Source organism: Cataglyphis hispanica, chromosome 4 (genome assembly GCF_021464435.1).
Source record: "Cataglyphis hispanica isolate Lineage 1 chromosome 4, ULB_Chis1_1.0, whole genome shotgun sequence".
Taxonomy (NCBI): domain Eukaryota; kingdom Metazoa; phylum Arthropoda; class Insecta; order Hymenoptera; family Formicidae; genus Cataglyphis; species Cataglyphis hispanica.
This window is the reverse complement of record NC_065957.1, coordinates 2,823,276-2,837,089: the sequence shown is the minus strand read 5'-3', so window position 1 is coordinate 2,837,089 and position 13,814 is coordinate 2,823,276. Positions and strand designations below refer to the sequence as shown.

Here is a 13,814-nt window from a genome sequence, read left to right as displayed (position 1 = left end):
CTAAGTCACTGCTGGTAAAAGATTTTGTTTTTAAAGAAAAGAAAGATATACTCAAAGTACGGAATCTCCACTGGTGTTATGTATTTTACGCATCAAGCTTGCTAAATTTGATTGTTATCATGAAATAACAGAGCAAATAATTTTGACTCTTAAATAGATATGTTCGACAAAAATTAAGATATATATTTATAAATATTAAATCTTTAAAAATTTCAGAGAAATATTTAACATTTCATAAATTAATATAATTTAATAATTACATAAATATCTGTCTTTTTATCGAAAATAAGAGTATTCTTATCAAAGATACTCTTGTGGAGCTATCAGACTACAAATTAAATTAAAAGTAGTAATTCTTAAAAATAAAATTTAATTTGACAAAATATTCAATTTTAAGAAATTAGGTAAATATATGGAATAAAAAATCAGTTTCCAGATTTTATAAATACAAAAACATGAAATATAGATCGAAAAGGATTGAAAACCAATCAGACAGAAAGTTCAAAGAATCCAATGATTTAAGCTAATATTAAAAAAATTTTATATCTCAATAATTCCGGATAAGGACTTGATAAATCACAACAGAATCTGTATAACATTTATCAGTTCAACTGTTACAGATTTTCGTGATTTATAAACATAATTATAATAAATCAATAAAAATAGATAAATAAGTGGTTACAGGACGACGGAAAAATAAAGAACACAGTCTTGAAGATAATTGCTTTAATAATTTCTTAACTACTTCAAAACATCAATTCTAAATTTCTATCATGAAAATAAAATTATAGGATTATGGATGAAGTGCGAAAGAAAATTTAACGAGTTCATGGGAAGTAGACCATGAATCGTTAGCGCAAATTCTCACTCAAAGATATGCGCTTTTTGGCCATTGACTGGCATTGGTAGAGCGCGATAATGACGACAACGATGTTCCTAAAAGAATCGCGCAAAGAAGAAATCTTCTTCAGTTTATTCCTTCGAGCTTGTCTTTTCGCGATATCTTATTAATGATTGCACGAAAAATTGCATAAAGCTATATAATCCAGTGACAAGTTCTTGTGATGATGTAAAACCGATTTTGTTGTAATAAAATTTATTATGACAGAAATTATGAAATATTATTTATTTTTAAGTACTTGCCATTAAAAATTGAACCTTGAATTAAATCCGCTGCAAAGATCGCCACAGTCAATATTATGCTGTGACTTGATAATGATTTTTAATAATGATAATGATAATGATAATGATAATTAATAATGATAATGAATTATATCAAAAGCTAATTGCTGTACTGTTATATAAAAAAATGAAAAATTAACTGCATCTATATATCATGTAAACGGTTTTATTTTTAACGAATTTATTGCAGGAATAAAATTTTTTATGATACCATAAAAATAAAATATCACCAGCAAAGGGATTTATGTGTTGATTGTTATGTGTTTCCGGATATGTCTTTAAAGTCTTCAAGTGCAATATCATTTTAGTGCGCTTTCATTATGAAACGATGGCGCTTTTCATGTCTGCGCGCATTTATATATATTTAATGCATAAAAATAACACTCTATGTTATTATGTAAAAACAACTCTTCTTTTACTTACTTCCTCCTAAAATATAAGTTTTACAAAAATGTTTATATTAAATCTTTATTTGATGAGAGAAGCAGCGTAATCTTGTTATAGTTTTCACAAATTGCGCGGAAGTTTTAATCGCGTTTGCATAAGAGAGGGAGAGAAAAGGGGAAGAAAGAGAGAGGGGAAAGATAATTGTTAGAGAGAGTGACATAATGTCGCGCTAAACAGATTTTAAATTTCTAGACGTTCAGATAGTTCCCTACTGTTTATAATGTGATTATCGCGCACTGTATGAGTACGAAACAAAAATTTCGATATATATATATATATATAAAGCATGTTCCATTCGTCTCTTTCATGATTGTAAAGAAAAATCAATTGTAATATTAAATGAAATTTCATTCGCCGGATCGTAAAGTGGCCCTGCAGTTTTTGGTATCTTGAGGAAAACGATTCGTCTTTAATGTCTCGCGTTTTATTCAAGTTTCTCGAGACGATCAATTACGGTTTGATGTACTCGACGATTTTACAATATAATTCAAAGATACTAGCGTACAGCCGCTGATATTGAGATAATAAAATATCCGTTAAAATGATTACGTGCATCTTGACGTTTGACGAATCCCTCGGAACATATTGGAATAAATTTACGCAATATTAATAAATAATAATATATGATGTTTACAATGTTTATCATCAATTAGTATTAATATGTATGATAAAATATAATATATTATATATATAATTCAAAATATTTTACTTCCATAATTTTTGCATTCGAATTAATTTTACTTTATAAGAATTTCAATTAGCAACTACAAATTTAATTAGATATCTTCGCAAAATATCCTTTTAATTTATCTCACCGATTTCAATATCCTTTTAACACAATGCTTAAAACTTTTTTGAAAACTTATTTCATTAAAAAGTCATACGTCAAAATATATCATTTGTTGTAACAGCAACAATACATATCACTGAAATTTATTATTATAAAAAAAAATTACGAATGTAAAATAAAAGAAAATTTCTAAGCAAGCATACTTGCCAAGCATTAAAGTACAATAGCTTCGTACCATTAAATGAGAAATAAGAAACTTCCATAGGGGCAAAGAGACTTTACCTCTAAAATAGAAAACGAAGCAATTCTTTAATATTAGTCATCAATTAATTAATCGTGTTAATTTTCCGTTTAGCTTGAATATTGATATGAAATACTTTTTCTTTAATCGGAATATAATTCGTTTTCATCAAACGGCGGAGGATACTACAATATATATTTTTATTATGAATAAAGAATAGTATCATAGTTCTACATATTTAACAGAGCCTTTTAAAATTCTAAAATTGTAATTAGTGCTATAAATCTTTCTAAAAAGTCCTCTTATTTAAAAATGTTTTAATTATATGTATTTTGTATATATTTCAAAGTTTATAATGATTAAAGAGTGATAAAGCGTATAAACGTTGCTTCAATGACAACTTTTAATTTTGTATATATTTTCAAACTATATACAAAAAAGTTCAATATACATAAAAATAAAAGAAACTTTCTAGAATTTTAAAGTCTCAAGGTCTCAAGGTCTTAAGTATGTATTTTAAACAACTATTCTTATTAGAAAGGTAAATATAAATAAATCAAAACACTCACAGTATTCAAAATAGCAGTGCCAGATTAGTATACAATATAGTGAAGACACGTACAGAAAAAAATTTATAAATTTTATAAAATATTGATTGATATTGACCTTGCATCGCAACAAAAGTTTATAGCTATATAAAAAATTTTATTATTCAATAAATTAATAATATAATTAAAAATGGGAGAATTTGGATTAAATGATCTGTGTGAACGTTTGAAAGAAGAGATTCCTCTTTTGAAAGAGAAAATGTCAATTACGGCTTTATGTTGGCGTTGTAACGAAGGTACACAATTCTTTTTTTTACAAAATAATCTGAATAAATTCTCTTTATAAAAATATTTGTGTGAAATAAAATTTTAAAATCTGTGTTATGTATACACATACAATCTATTTATTATAAAGTTTGCATATATATTATTATTACTTAAAAAAAATTACGCATGTAATCTATTTATGACAGGTAAGAATAAGGGAAAGCTCGTATCTCCATGTAAGTGTATAAAACAATTCATACACGTTGATTGTCTAGAGATATCGGCAAATACTCAAAACATACTTCACTGCCTATTTTGTCATACTCAATATCCATTAGATATAAGACGCAAATCATTATTAGAGGTAAGCCATAAAAGAATTTAATAATTGTATGAAATTTGCAGGAAATAGAATAAGTTTAGAAAAAATAAAAAAAGTTTTTCGATTTTTAAATAGATTATTTTAAAACTTAAAAAACATATTGTTTTCGCAAAAAGTAAGCAGATGTTAAAAAACAAACTAGTTGTTAAAATCAAAGGCCATAACTAGACATATATGTCAAAGTAATAAAAAGCTTAGTAATAAAACTTATACATTATCATATTGTACGATTAGTTTATAATTCCTGACAACAATTTAATAAACAAATTAGAACGTAAAAATATAATTAGAGTATATCAAAAAAGAAATAAAAATATATTTTAAAAAATGTTTTAAAATTTTCGCGAGTTTGATTTTAGTTTATAATAATTTTATTTAAAAAATGATTAATTTTTTTTATTAAACATGAGTATGTATAATACTAAAATATTATAACAGTGTTACAGAGACAATACATTGCTTCAGATGTTTCGAGAAGTTTGTTCTCCTCTTTTCAAATTACTAGCTTTTATATTCTACTCCTTTTTTTTAATTGGCATATTGATTTATATAGTCACATTATTTGATTATATTTTAATAAAGGACAATCTCGTTATCGTTATTATCATAATGCTTATGATTCTTACATGCTTCTACACTTTTCTTTTCTTCGTTTATACGATTGAGCCCTTTCTATCTAACTGGTTTGACAAGTATGTTCAATTGATTAACTATTTTAACTTTTTACATATAGTTTGTAAAGATAATAATTCGTAAATAATTTTAATTTTAACAAGACAAATTATTTGTCAAATTTTAGAGTTGATCTTTTCTTAGTAAAATAAATAATTGCGAGTGCAGAATTTTTAATAAAATAAATTTTACGAAAAATCATCATTTCTCTTAACCAATTTTTAATTTATTTTTGATGTGATTTATTATTATTATGATTTATTATTAAGAATTGATTATAAAGATATACAATGATTTATTTTAGTATTTTTATTAACAATAAGATAAATCCAAATTGATAAAAGCCCTAAAAGTGCTCTGAGATACACATACACACACTCTTTATATGCTACCACAATAAGTAAAACATTCTATTAATCAAACAAAATGTATTTTAATTAAAATTTATAAAAATACTAAAATATATATTTAATAAGAATATAAAATAACAATATTATATAATAAATATAATAAAATAAATAAATTGTTCTTACATAATAAATGACTTAATAAAATAAATGACCTTTTTTATCTATTTACAGAATACGTAACATTTATCGTAAATATACTCAAGAAGTTAAACTGAAGACACAATATTCATATGTTGGAATAATTTAAGTGCAAATAAAATTTATTTTTCTGTACATTTGTAGACTATATAATGCAATTATTAAAAAAAAAAAAAAAAAAAAAAATTGTTTTATATATTTTATATTTTTGACGATACTTTAAGATTTCTAGTGAGAAATACCAATAAAAAAATATATATTCCTCTATTTTTCATTGGGTTAGTTTTATATTTTTAAATATAATAGTGTGTAGCATATATGTGTCTGTAAATTCAAACTACAAGATTTCTTTTTGTATATCAATAAAGAGAATATTAATATTAATAAAAATATGATATTATTAATATTAATATCTATAAATAATAATAATATTAATATATTAATAACCAAAAATTGCTTATTTTTATATTTAGAAAAATACTAATGCGATTTATTTAATATAAAGATAATTTTAAAAATTTCTCTTTATGCATAGATACAAAAAGAAATTGGATCTTTATACAATTTTTATAAATATGTATTTTGCATCTATATAATCTTAATATCTTATACTTATATGATTTTACCTGACATTCCGTTAGACATTTCCATTTAAACGTGCAAATCAAAATTATTTTATATAATTATTTGTTGATCATTTATTTGACTCATATTATATTTTGTTGAAAAGAGTTCAGACGAGGAAATGTTTAGTATTATTTTAATTTTGGAACTCAAGAAATTTTTATTATTTTTAATAGATACACTTCCGTACTTGTTCTGTAAGCTTTTGTATGTTTTTATTTTATATATTTTATTTACTTTATAATTAATTAAATTTGTACCCTGAAGCAATAAAATAAATATATTCTATGTTTATAATATATTAATAATAAAATACATTTATTTAGACCTTTTTCTATTAATAATAATGAATATAAACTTACTAAATATATATACACATACACAGTAAGTTTATATACATATACATATTTATTTTTATATCTTTAATTAAACTTTAGCTTATGTCTTTTAATCTTTATCATGTTATAATTATTTATTAATTCTTACGATAACGTCGACAATTGATTTTAAATTATTTTTTTTTTATTTTTATCTTTGTATAAAAATTTTTATATAGTACTTTTACATAGGTACGTCGCAAAAAATATTCAAAGAATAACTTTTTACTTGATTGCTAGCTTTTATCTAAATGTTTATTTTAGAAATTCACTCTTTTTTATGCTTGTGATAGTGTGTATATCTCTTTAAAAAAATATCGATAGCATGCGATCAAGTTTTTCTTTACTTTTTATTACGAAAAATTTACTGAAAAAAGAAAATTACTAACAGAAAGTGTTACACACGTACTAAACTTTATATAGCTTCAAAAAAAAAAAAAGCTCTTTAATCTCAATGCTGTTTTTACACAGTTACTTAATTATACATGATAATCCACCGACGCTGTTGTGGATTATGTTCTATCTAACAATGCAAAATGCTTGTTATTGTGCATTTCAGAATTAACGAATGGATATTAAAGATGTAGATAGCTACTTTGGAAATTGCGAGTTAGTTACTAGAATTCACAATTCCTTCGTCATTCTATGTCATAATCAAATTAACAGTTACTATTGTCTCGCGTCGGAAAGTTGAATTAAACTTTGAATTTTACGAAGAAAACGAAATGAATTATTCGAACGTAGATATTCTCAACGAAAAGTTCGAAGGTGCTTTCCATCGCTGATAAAACTTTTAAAAACTTTAGTACTGGTGATACTTTCTTTTAGTAATTTTTTTCATAATAAAAATAAAAAACAAAGAGTAATTACATGCTATCGGTGTTCTTTTATTAAAAAAGAAAGATATTATAAACTGGCGTAAAAAAAGAAATTTTTTTCAGAAGCGAATATTCAGATAAGAATGTGCAACAATACATTATAATAAAAGATTTAAAGCATAAAAATTAGAGACATATGAGTAAATATATAATTAAAATTAAAATATTATTATATTAATTGAAAAAAAGAATTATGTATATCTTTTTTTTTTCCGATAACTTTAATTTCTTCTGATTTGTAGAGTTTCTATATTTGACTGAGCACACGATGCTATCAAGATTTCATTGTATTTTCGAGACAATGACTTATTAAATTTGAATAGAACGATGGAGGCAGACGCAAGCTTGCGAGATCTCTCATGCGCGACGATTATAAAGAAACCAAAGGGAGAGAATAGCCGATGAAGTAAAAGCTGTTCAAATATCATCAAATTTCTATTGAAGATTAACATTGGTAACATTATCCGTTAAACATGAGAATATAGCAAGGTATAGAGAATATCATAAAATATTACTTATCAAGTTTTAAACATAAATATTTTATGTTTATAATTTATTTTATAGTTGCTGCTTAATGACAATTTTTTTAATATATCTGAAGTTGTAAAAGCGTTTTACCCTTTTATTGCGCGCTTCCTTTCAGCAATGGAAAATATCATTAAAAGTTTATTTCATACTTGTTTAATTTAATTATCTTCCGAAGAGAAATTCAAGTTTTAAAAGATAAAAATAAGTGCATTCGCCTAATGCGTTTCGTTATCACGGACTCCCATTCAGAAAAACCTGTATATACAAAAAGCAAATTGTTGTCGAACATTATCCTTTGGAATCATCGTGTCTGTAATGCACAAACAAAATATTCGTGTCAAGAGCTTTACAATTAATTATGCGCTTCATATCATAATCGCCAACGGCGATATCGATAACAATTTTATCGTAAATTTCACGTAACCCGATTAAAAGTTTCTCTACTTTCGTATGCGCTGTCTCTTCCTCTCGGCCTATATCGATTCGATACCGTTCGTTCTCTTTTATCGTGAATTTTTCCAGAAATAGAACGACTATGCTGAAACGAGGCAAAGTGGCAAATATCGAATCTTTGAATCCGGCTCATCCACTAATCTATCAGCGATATTGATGTTTCCCAGCTATTTTTACGATTGAACTCGTGATTTGTAAAAAAATGCGAATTTACTGTCACAAATCGAAAATTTTTTTTTTGCCCAAAACAATTTTTTATTTTTCTTGTTGAATATTATTATTATTAGTAGTAAATCTTAAAATTTTCTGGTTTTTTTTATTTAATTCACGATTACTGCTTTAATATAGAAAAACTAGAAGAATAGTTTTTTGTGTACACATTGTGTATATGATTTTTATTTTCATAGTAATAAAAGAAAATTATCCTCCATAATTTTTAAATTATTTTTGCACCAGAAATCACGAGATATTTTTGCTTATATCACGATTATATGATATACTTAGTGTAACTATATACTTTATAGTATCATAAGTCCATAGTTAAGACAGTTCGCCTAAAATCCTTCCTATTATATTTTGAAGGAATAGAGATCCACATCCATTCCCTTGCGTACTCAGATCCTGGCAAGATCCCATTAAAAAGCTTGTCGTGTTAGATGACAGGAATAGCCACTAGAAAGATGGTAGTTTTCCCAGCCTCTGCAATGCGCGGAAGTGTCCTCTTCACGAAGATCTGGGCAAACATATCTCGGCTGCATGTCGTCCCTAGAATCGCGGATTCACTGTCAGCGAGAGAGAATCCCTCGACCGACTCGTTGACTCGAATTTTTACTGACTTTGCAATCGCACCGATGGCATTTTCTTTCCCGTTAACACAAGCCGGCCCAATTTCGACACGATCTTTTATTTCGAGTCAAATTACAATTTCGCGAATATAGAAAATGGGGAGACGCAGAAAAAAATATCTTTACATAGAGATATTATGGTGAAGGAATAATATATTAAATCTTGTTATTCATTCCAGAATTATTTTTAATTTTAAATATTAGAATGGATTAGTATAGATACGCGCAGAATATATAGCTTATTGAAATGATTAAAAAGATAGAAAGTTGGAAAATGTTCAAGCTCACATTCTGGTTTCTTGTAATTTATAAGTTATATAATAATATAATAATATATATAGCTAAGTTAACGTATACTACAAAATTATAAAAATCATTTAAAAAAAATATAATAATATCTGTTATTGTATGGCACCTAATTAAATATTAATTTAATGGTACATCAAAATGATATACTGCTTCAACGCTAAAGGCATCGAGCCAAAGGTCGTTTCTAACTACTAAGGCAGTGATATATGTTGTTTTTGGAGGAATGTGCAGTATGCCCAAAATGATTTATTAGCCGATGTTGTGTACGTGCACGAACCACTCTCTGCAAAGGTGCAGCCGGTGTACGAAAGTATATGCGCGCGCCCTAAATTCCGGGGAATCATTCAACCAGCTCCAATGAGATTTGAGGAAACCGCGTGCATGGGATATTAGTAAGATAGAAGATGTTTACGATCGATATCCTTCTTCCGACGTTATATGCACCTGCATAAGATGTTTTCACAAACTCCTCCTTTAAATTACAAGATACAAAGAGATATAAGAGTGAAAATTAAAACAACGTTATTTGTGTTACTTATCATAAAAAAGGAAAAGAGATATAATAATCTTTAATTATTTAAACAGGAATATTTATCAAATTAAGCATAAAAAATTACAATATAAAAAAATCAAATTTTATTCTCCATTTAATTTCATTTTAAGACGTAATTGATATAGTATTAAATATTTATTAAAGTTATACTAATATAAGAAATATTTTGTACTAAAAAAAGTCGGACTTTAAATTTACAAAGAAAAATTTGCTATTGAAAATACGGAAACAATCTTTAATCATTATACAAAAAAAAAAAAAAAAATAAGAAACATTGATTTTTCTCTGTAAACAATATCGTAAATATTTCATTACATTTACGCATTCCCCAAAATCTAGGCTTGGAATCTGATGTATATGGGTATGCGAGTATGTGTTGTACACTTAACATTAAATTTGTGAGCTAACTAATTGTAAGCGTGACTTGTTCAATGTCAACGTGAAATGAATATTAGACGTATAACTACATACAGGATTAAACGTGCGGTTGGAATACAATAGTCGACATCCTCGAAATTGCAAAGTGCATAATTTGAAGAGGGAAATGCGACGTATATCGCGTACACGTTATCCAGCATGTAACATGTGTCACTTTGCGTATTTTATGCGAGTGTGGCAACACATTTTACGGCGGTCCACGACGTGGGCGTACGTTTTTTTACGATTCTCGGAAATTTCAACAAGCTCGTCGCGTAAATACAGGATAAATATCTCCCCGTAGAAGCGAAACTTCCTCCGAATAGGCAGACGCGTAACTTTTCTTCGAGAGAAACTCTCGAGTTAAGGTAAGGAATTGCGCCGATATCTTGGGGCCGATTATTTTACGAGATACCCTCAAAGTATTATCGGAAATTTTGCGATATCAAACATTATCCTCCATGAAATTATCGTCAATGAGATTACTCTTTTTTTTTATAAGATATCGAATCCGATATCGCTCTGCGTAAACAGAGTTGAATCTGTGCGATAGATCTTTAAAGCGCATATTATATTCTAAATATGATGCACTAAAGCGAAAATACAATAAAGAGTTAAATGGCAAAATAAGAAATAAACACACAAACTGTGATGTTTAATACTAACTAAGTGTGACCTTTAATAAAATCTTTGATTTTGAGAAATCGATCTATTCTATTAAGAAAACAAATTTCAAGAATTCTAAAGATATTTGTATAAATATGTATTATTTACATAAATATTTGTGTAAGTAAACAAAATTGTTTTCCATCAAAGTGCTGTTAATTTAAAGATTTATATTAAATTATATTAATTTTACATTTTTTTATAAAAATTCACACATATATTTACTTTCAATATTTATTACATATTGATAACAAGTAGAATAAACTATTTACTAAAGATTTTTTATTACACATAAAAAAAAATTAAATTAAAATACATCGCAAAATGTACACTTTCTAAGTGTAATTTTTTATAATCACTCGAGAGAGAGAGAGAGAGAGAGAGAGAGAGAGAGAGAGAGAGAGAGAGAGAGATAAGAATAAAAATAAAAATATAGCGTCATAGCTGGTTGTGTCGCGCATTTTACACGCCGCAGTACTTCTGACTTGGTTAATCCCGCGATGCACAATGGCCATCATTTGTCTCCGCGTTCCTGCTGTTACTGTCCACGTTTCCGCAATACAAAATGTAATTCCATTTAGGAAGATCGCCTGGCCTTAAGATGAAGTGCGTGCGACCGATAAATTTCCAAGGACAGTTGTTAACCCTCGTTAAGGAATCGCGTTAAATCGGTCAAATAAATTACACGGTCATTATATCATAGATTCGGTTTCCGAATTAGAACTAATACCATGGGATTCGCCAGGTGCGACAGATAAATTGCGGTGCACTAAACGGGATAACAGACCGTTTGTTCCGGAAGACCGATTGCCGTTATCTATTCATTTATCTTTATCTAAAATAATTAGAATATACAGAGTGTATTTTACAATTGGTGGAAAAAGCTATTAAAGATCCAAATTGGCAAACGATGATATAGCAAATAAAATATGAACTTTGCATGCTCATGCGGTTTACATATGCAAACAACTAAATGCGTCACAGTAAGGAGCATCTTAAAATGAGAAATAAACGCGAGACATGATTAATAATTGGTGTCATTATTATAAAGGTCGCACCTTCGCGGCGGAGTGAAAATAAGCGAGTAAATAACGATGGGCATTGACAAACGAGAGCGCAGAAACGAGCGACGTCGCTGACCTGTCTTTGGCACGATTTCCCCGCATAGTCCATTCTCTCTCTTGGCGAGCGCACAAAGCGATTTCTCCGCTTCGAAACTGATCGATGGATTCACCGGGATCGGAATTGATGAGAGGAGAGGAATAAAGAGCTAGAAAGAGAGAGGTAAAATCGGCAAAAATAGTTGCGTCGAAATCGCGCATTAATCAAGGTAGATCAAGCAACAAAGGGAGAGGAAAATCGGTGGATCGTTGTGTTCGCGTCGAGAAAAAGAAGATAACTTTATCCCTTTGTATAAGTTCACTGGCTTGTGGAACATCATTGTTGATGGTTGCGTCCGGATTACACCTGCGTTCTCGAAAGTGAATTAAATCTTTTCCGGTTTAGGAGTTTAAATTGATGTATCGTAATAAATATCCATAAAGAGTTTGTCCGCATACAATAAAGATAGAAAACAATGTAATAAACTTAAGTTAGAACTTGATATTTTAGAGGCACGTTAAATTAAATTAATTTTACATTAAAAAGCTTGTAAAAGCTTATCGATCTATCCAAGATTGGAATCTCTAAATATATTTATTTTATTTATAGAAAAACTGTATATGTGGAAAAAAAACAAGATTATTATTATGCATTTTAATATTTACTTAATGTTATTAATCTCATAATAAATAAAAAAACTCACATTTCTCTTCCAATCAATTGGATATGTAAAAATATTAATAGAAAAACTTTTTATAAAATGTTGAGAAAAATATCCTATACATATATAATTACTCACTGAGAAAAGATTAAATTTTAGAGGCGAATTTATTCAAGAGGAGAATTTTATTCAGATGTATAAACTTTTTTTTTAATAATCGAGTTAAACAGCTGATTATCGCATATTACTATATATTGAAAAAAATCTCTTGCATTAAATTTATGCGTTCTCGTTTTAATGGCGTTCTGTACTTACTGATTAAATCATCGTATTCCCAACAAGATTTGATTGGAATAAAGCGCATTGTTCTGCAAAGCGGGATTATATTCGGTATCGTGCCCGCGTATATCGATGAGTCTTGAATTGTGCACTCCGATACTAGTAGCGTGAGCTGACGCTGTCAGTGTTCATCAAATGCATCGAAATACCGCGGTCTCGCGTACATAACGCTTCTATTCTAAGCTGTCCCAGCATGTTTGTACATATTGGTATGCTTGAACAGTTCGACGCAGCCGTGCTTGAAGCACGGCTAACATAATGTCTATAGCTATACATTTGAAGTCGTGAAAATTACACAAGGGTTGGAGGACAATCGAGATGGATCAGATAGCATGGTAACGCGATAGGAGTAACAAAGATTCTTGGCTACGGGGTTGCTGAGAAAAGTCAATGCCTACAGCTTGCGCGCCAGATATCGCATTTATTTTCCCCGTCGGAAAAGATACGAGAAATTCCGTAAAAGACGTCTCAGAATTAAGTGCGTAACATTCGACGTGCAAGAGAGCGTTTCTGAGGGGGCGTTTCCGTTTCATTTGCCTCGGTGGATTAAATGCGCCAAGAATAAATAACGTAATCTATTAAGTGTATCTTTGCGATAAATAATCGTAACGATCTTCTCTGTTCTTCTCGAGTAAAAAATCTTGAAACTGATTAATCGCAATAAATGTGTACGAATAATTAATATAGTTCGCATCCCTTCGGATATAGTCATTAAATAATCCATCATGATAGCTTGAAATCGAAATAATTGTCATCGATCGAGTTCAAAAATCAATCGATCAAGGACAATGATAATAACGTTCTTATGCAATGAAATCAGTCAAATAAATTTCGAGCTCATTAAACATCCATCCTAAAATTACCTGTTATCTGTTATTGATATCCATTATAATGATAACATTAATAATAGTGAGGAATAATGACGCAAAAAAAAAAGACGTAATCGATTTTTGTTTTTGTTCAAATTAAATATTGACTTCATTCAC

The 13,814-nt window shown here is 28.2% G+C and overlaps 2 protein-coding genes across 2 annotated transcripts in view; one reads left to right on the top strand and one right to left on the bottom strand.

Moving 5' to 3' along the window:
* The window catches only part of LOC126849277 (midasin), a 93,830-nt gene that overhangs the window by 17,993 nt on the left and 62,023 nt on the right, over positions 1-13,814 (bottom strand). The gene's annotated exons all lie outside the window — the stretch shown is intronic.
* Positions 3,265-5,233, top strand: LOC126848624 (E3 ubiquitin-protein ligase MARCHF2-like). The gene is made up of 4 exons (XM_050589636.1): positions 3,265-3,504; positions 3,682-3,839; positions 4,296-4,549; positions 5,111-5,233. The coding sequence occupies exons 1-4, from the start codon at positions 3,399-3,401 to the stop codon at positions 5,184-5,186; spliced, it is 594 nt and encodes a 197-aa protein (XP_050445593.1). The 5' UTR covers positions 3,265-3,398; the 3' UTR covers positions 5,187-5,233.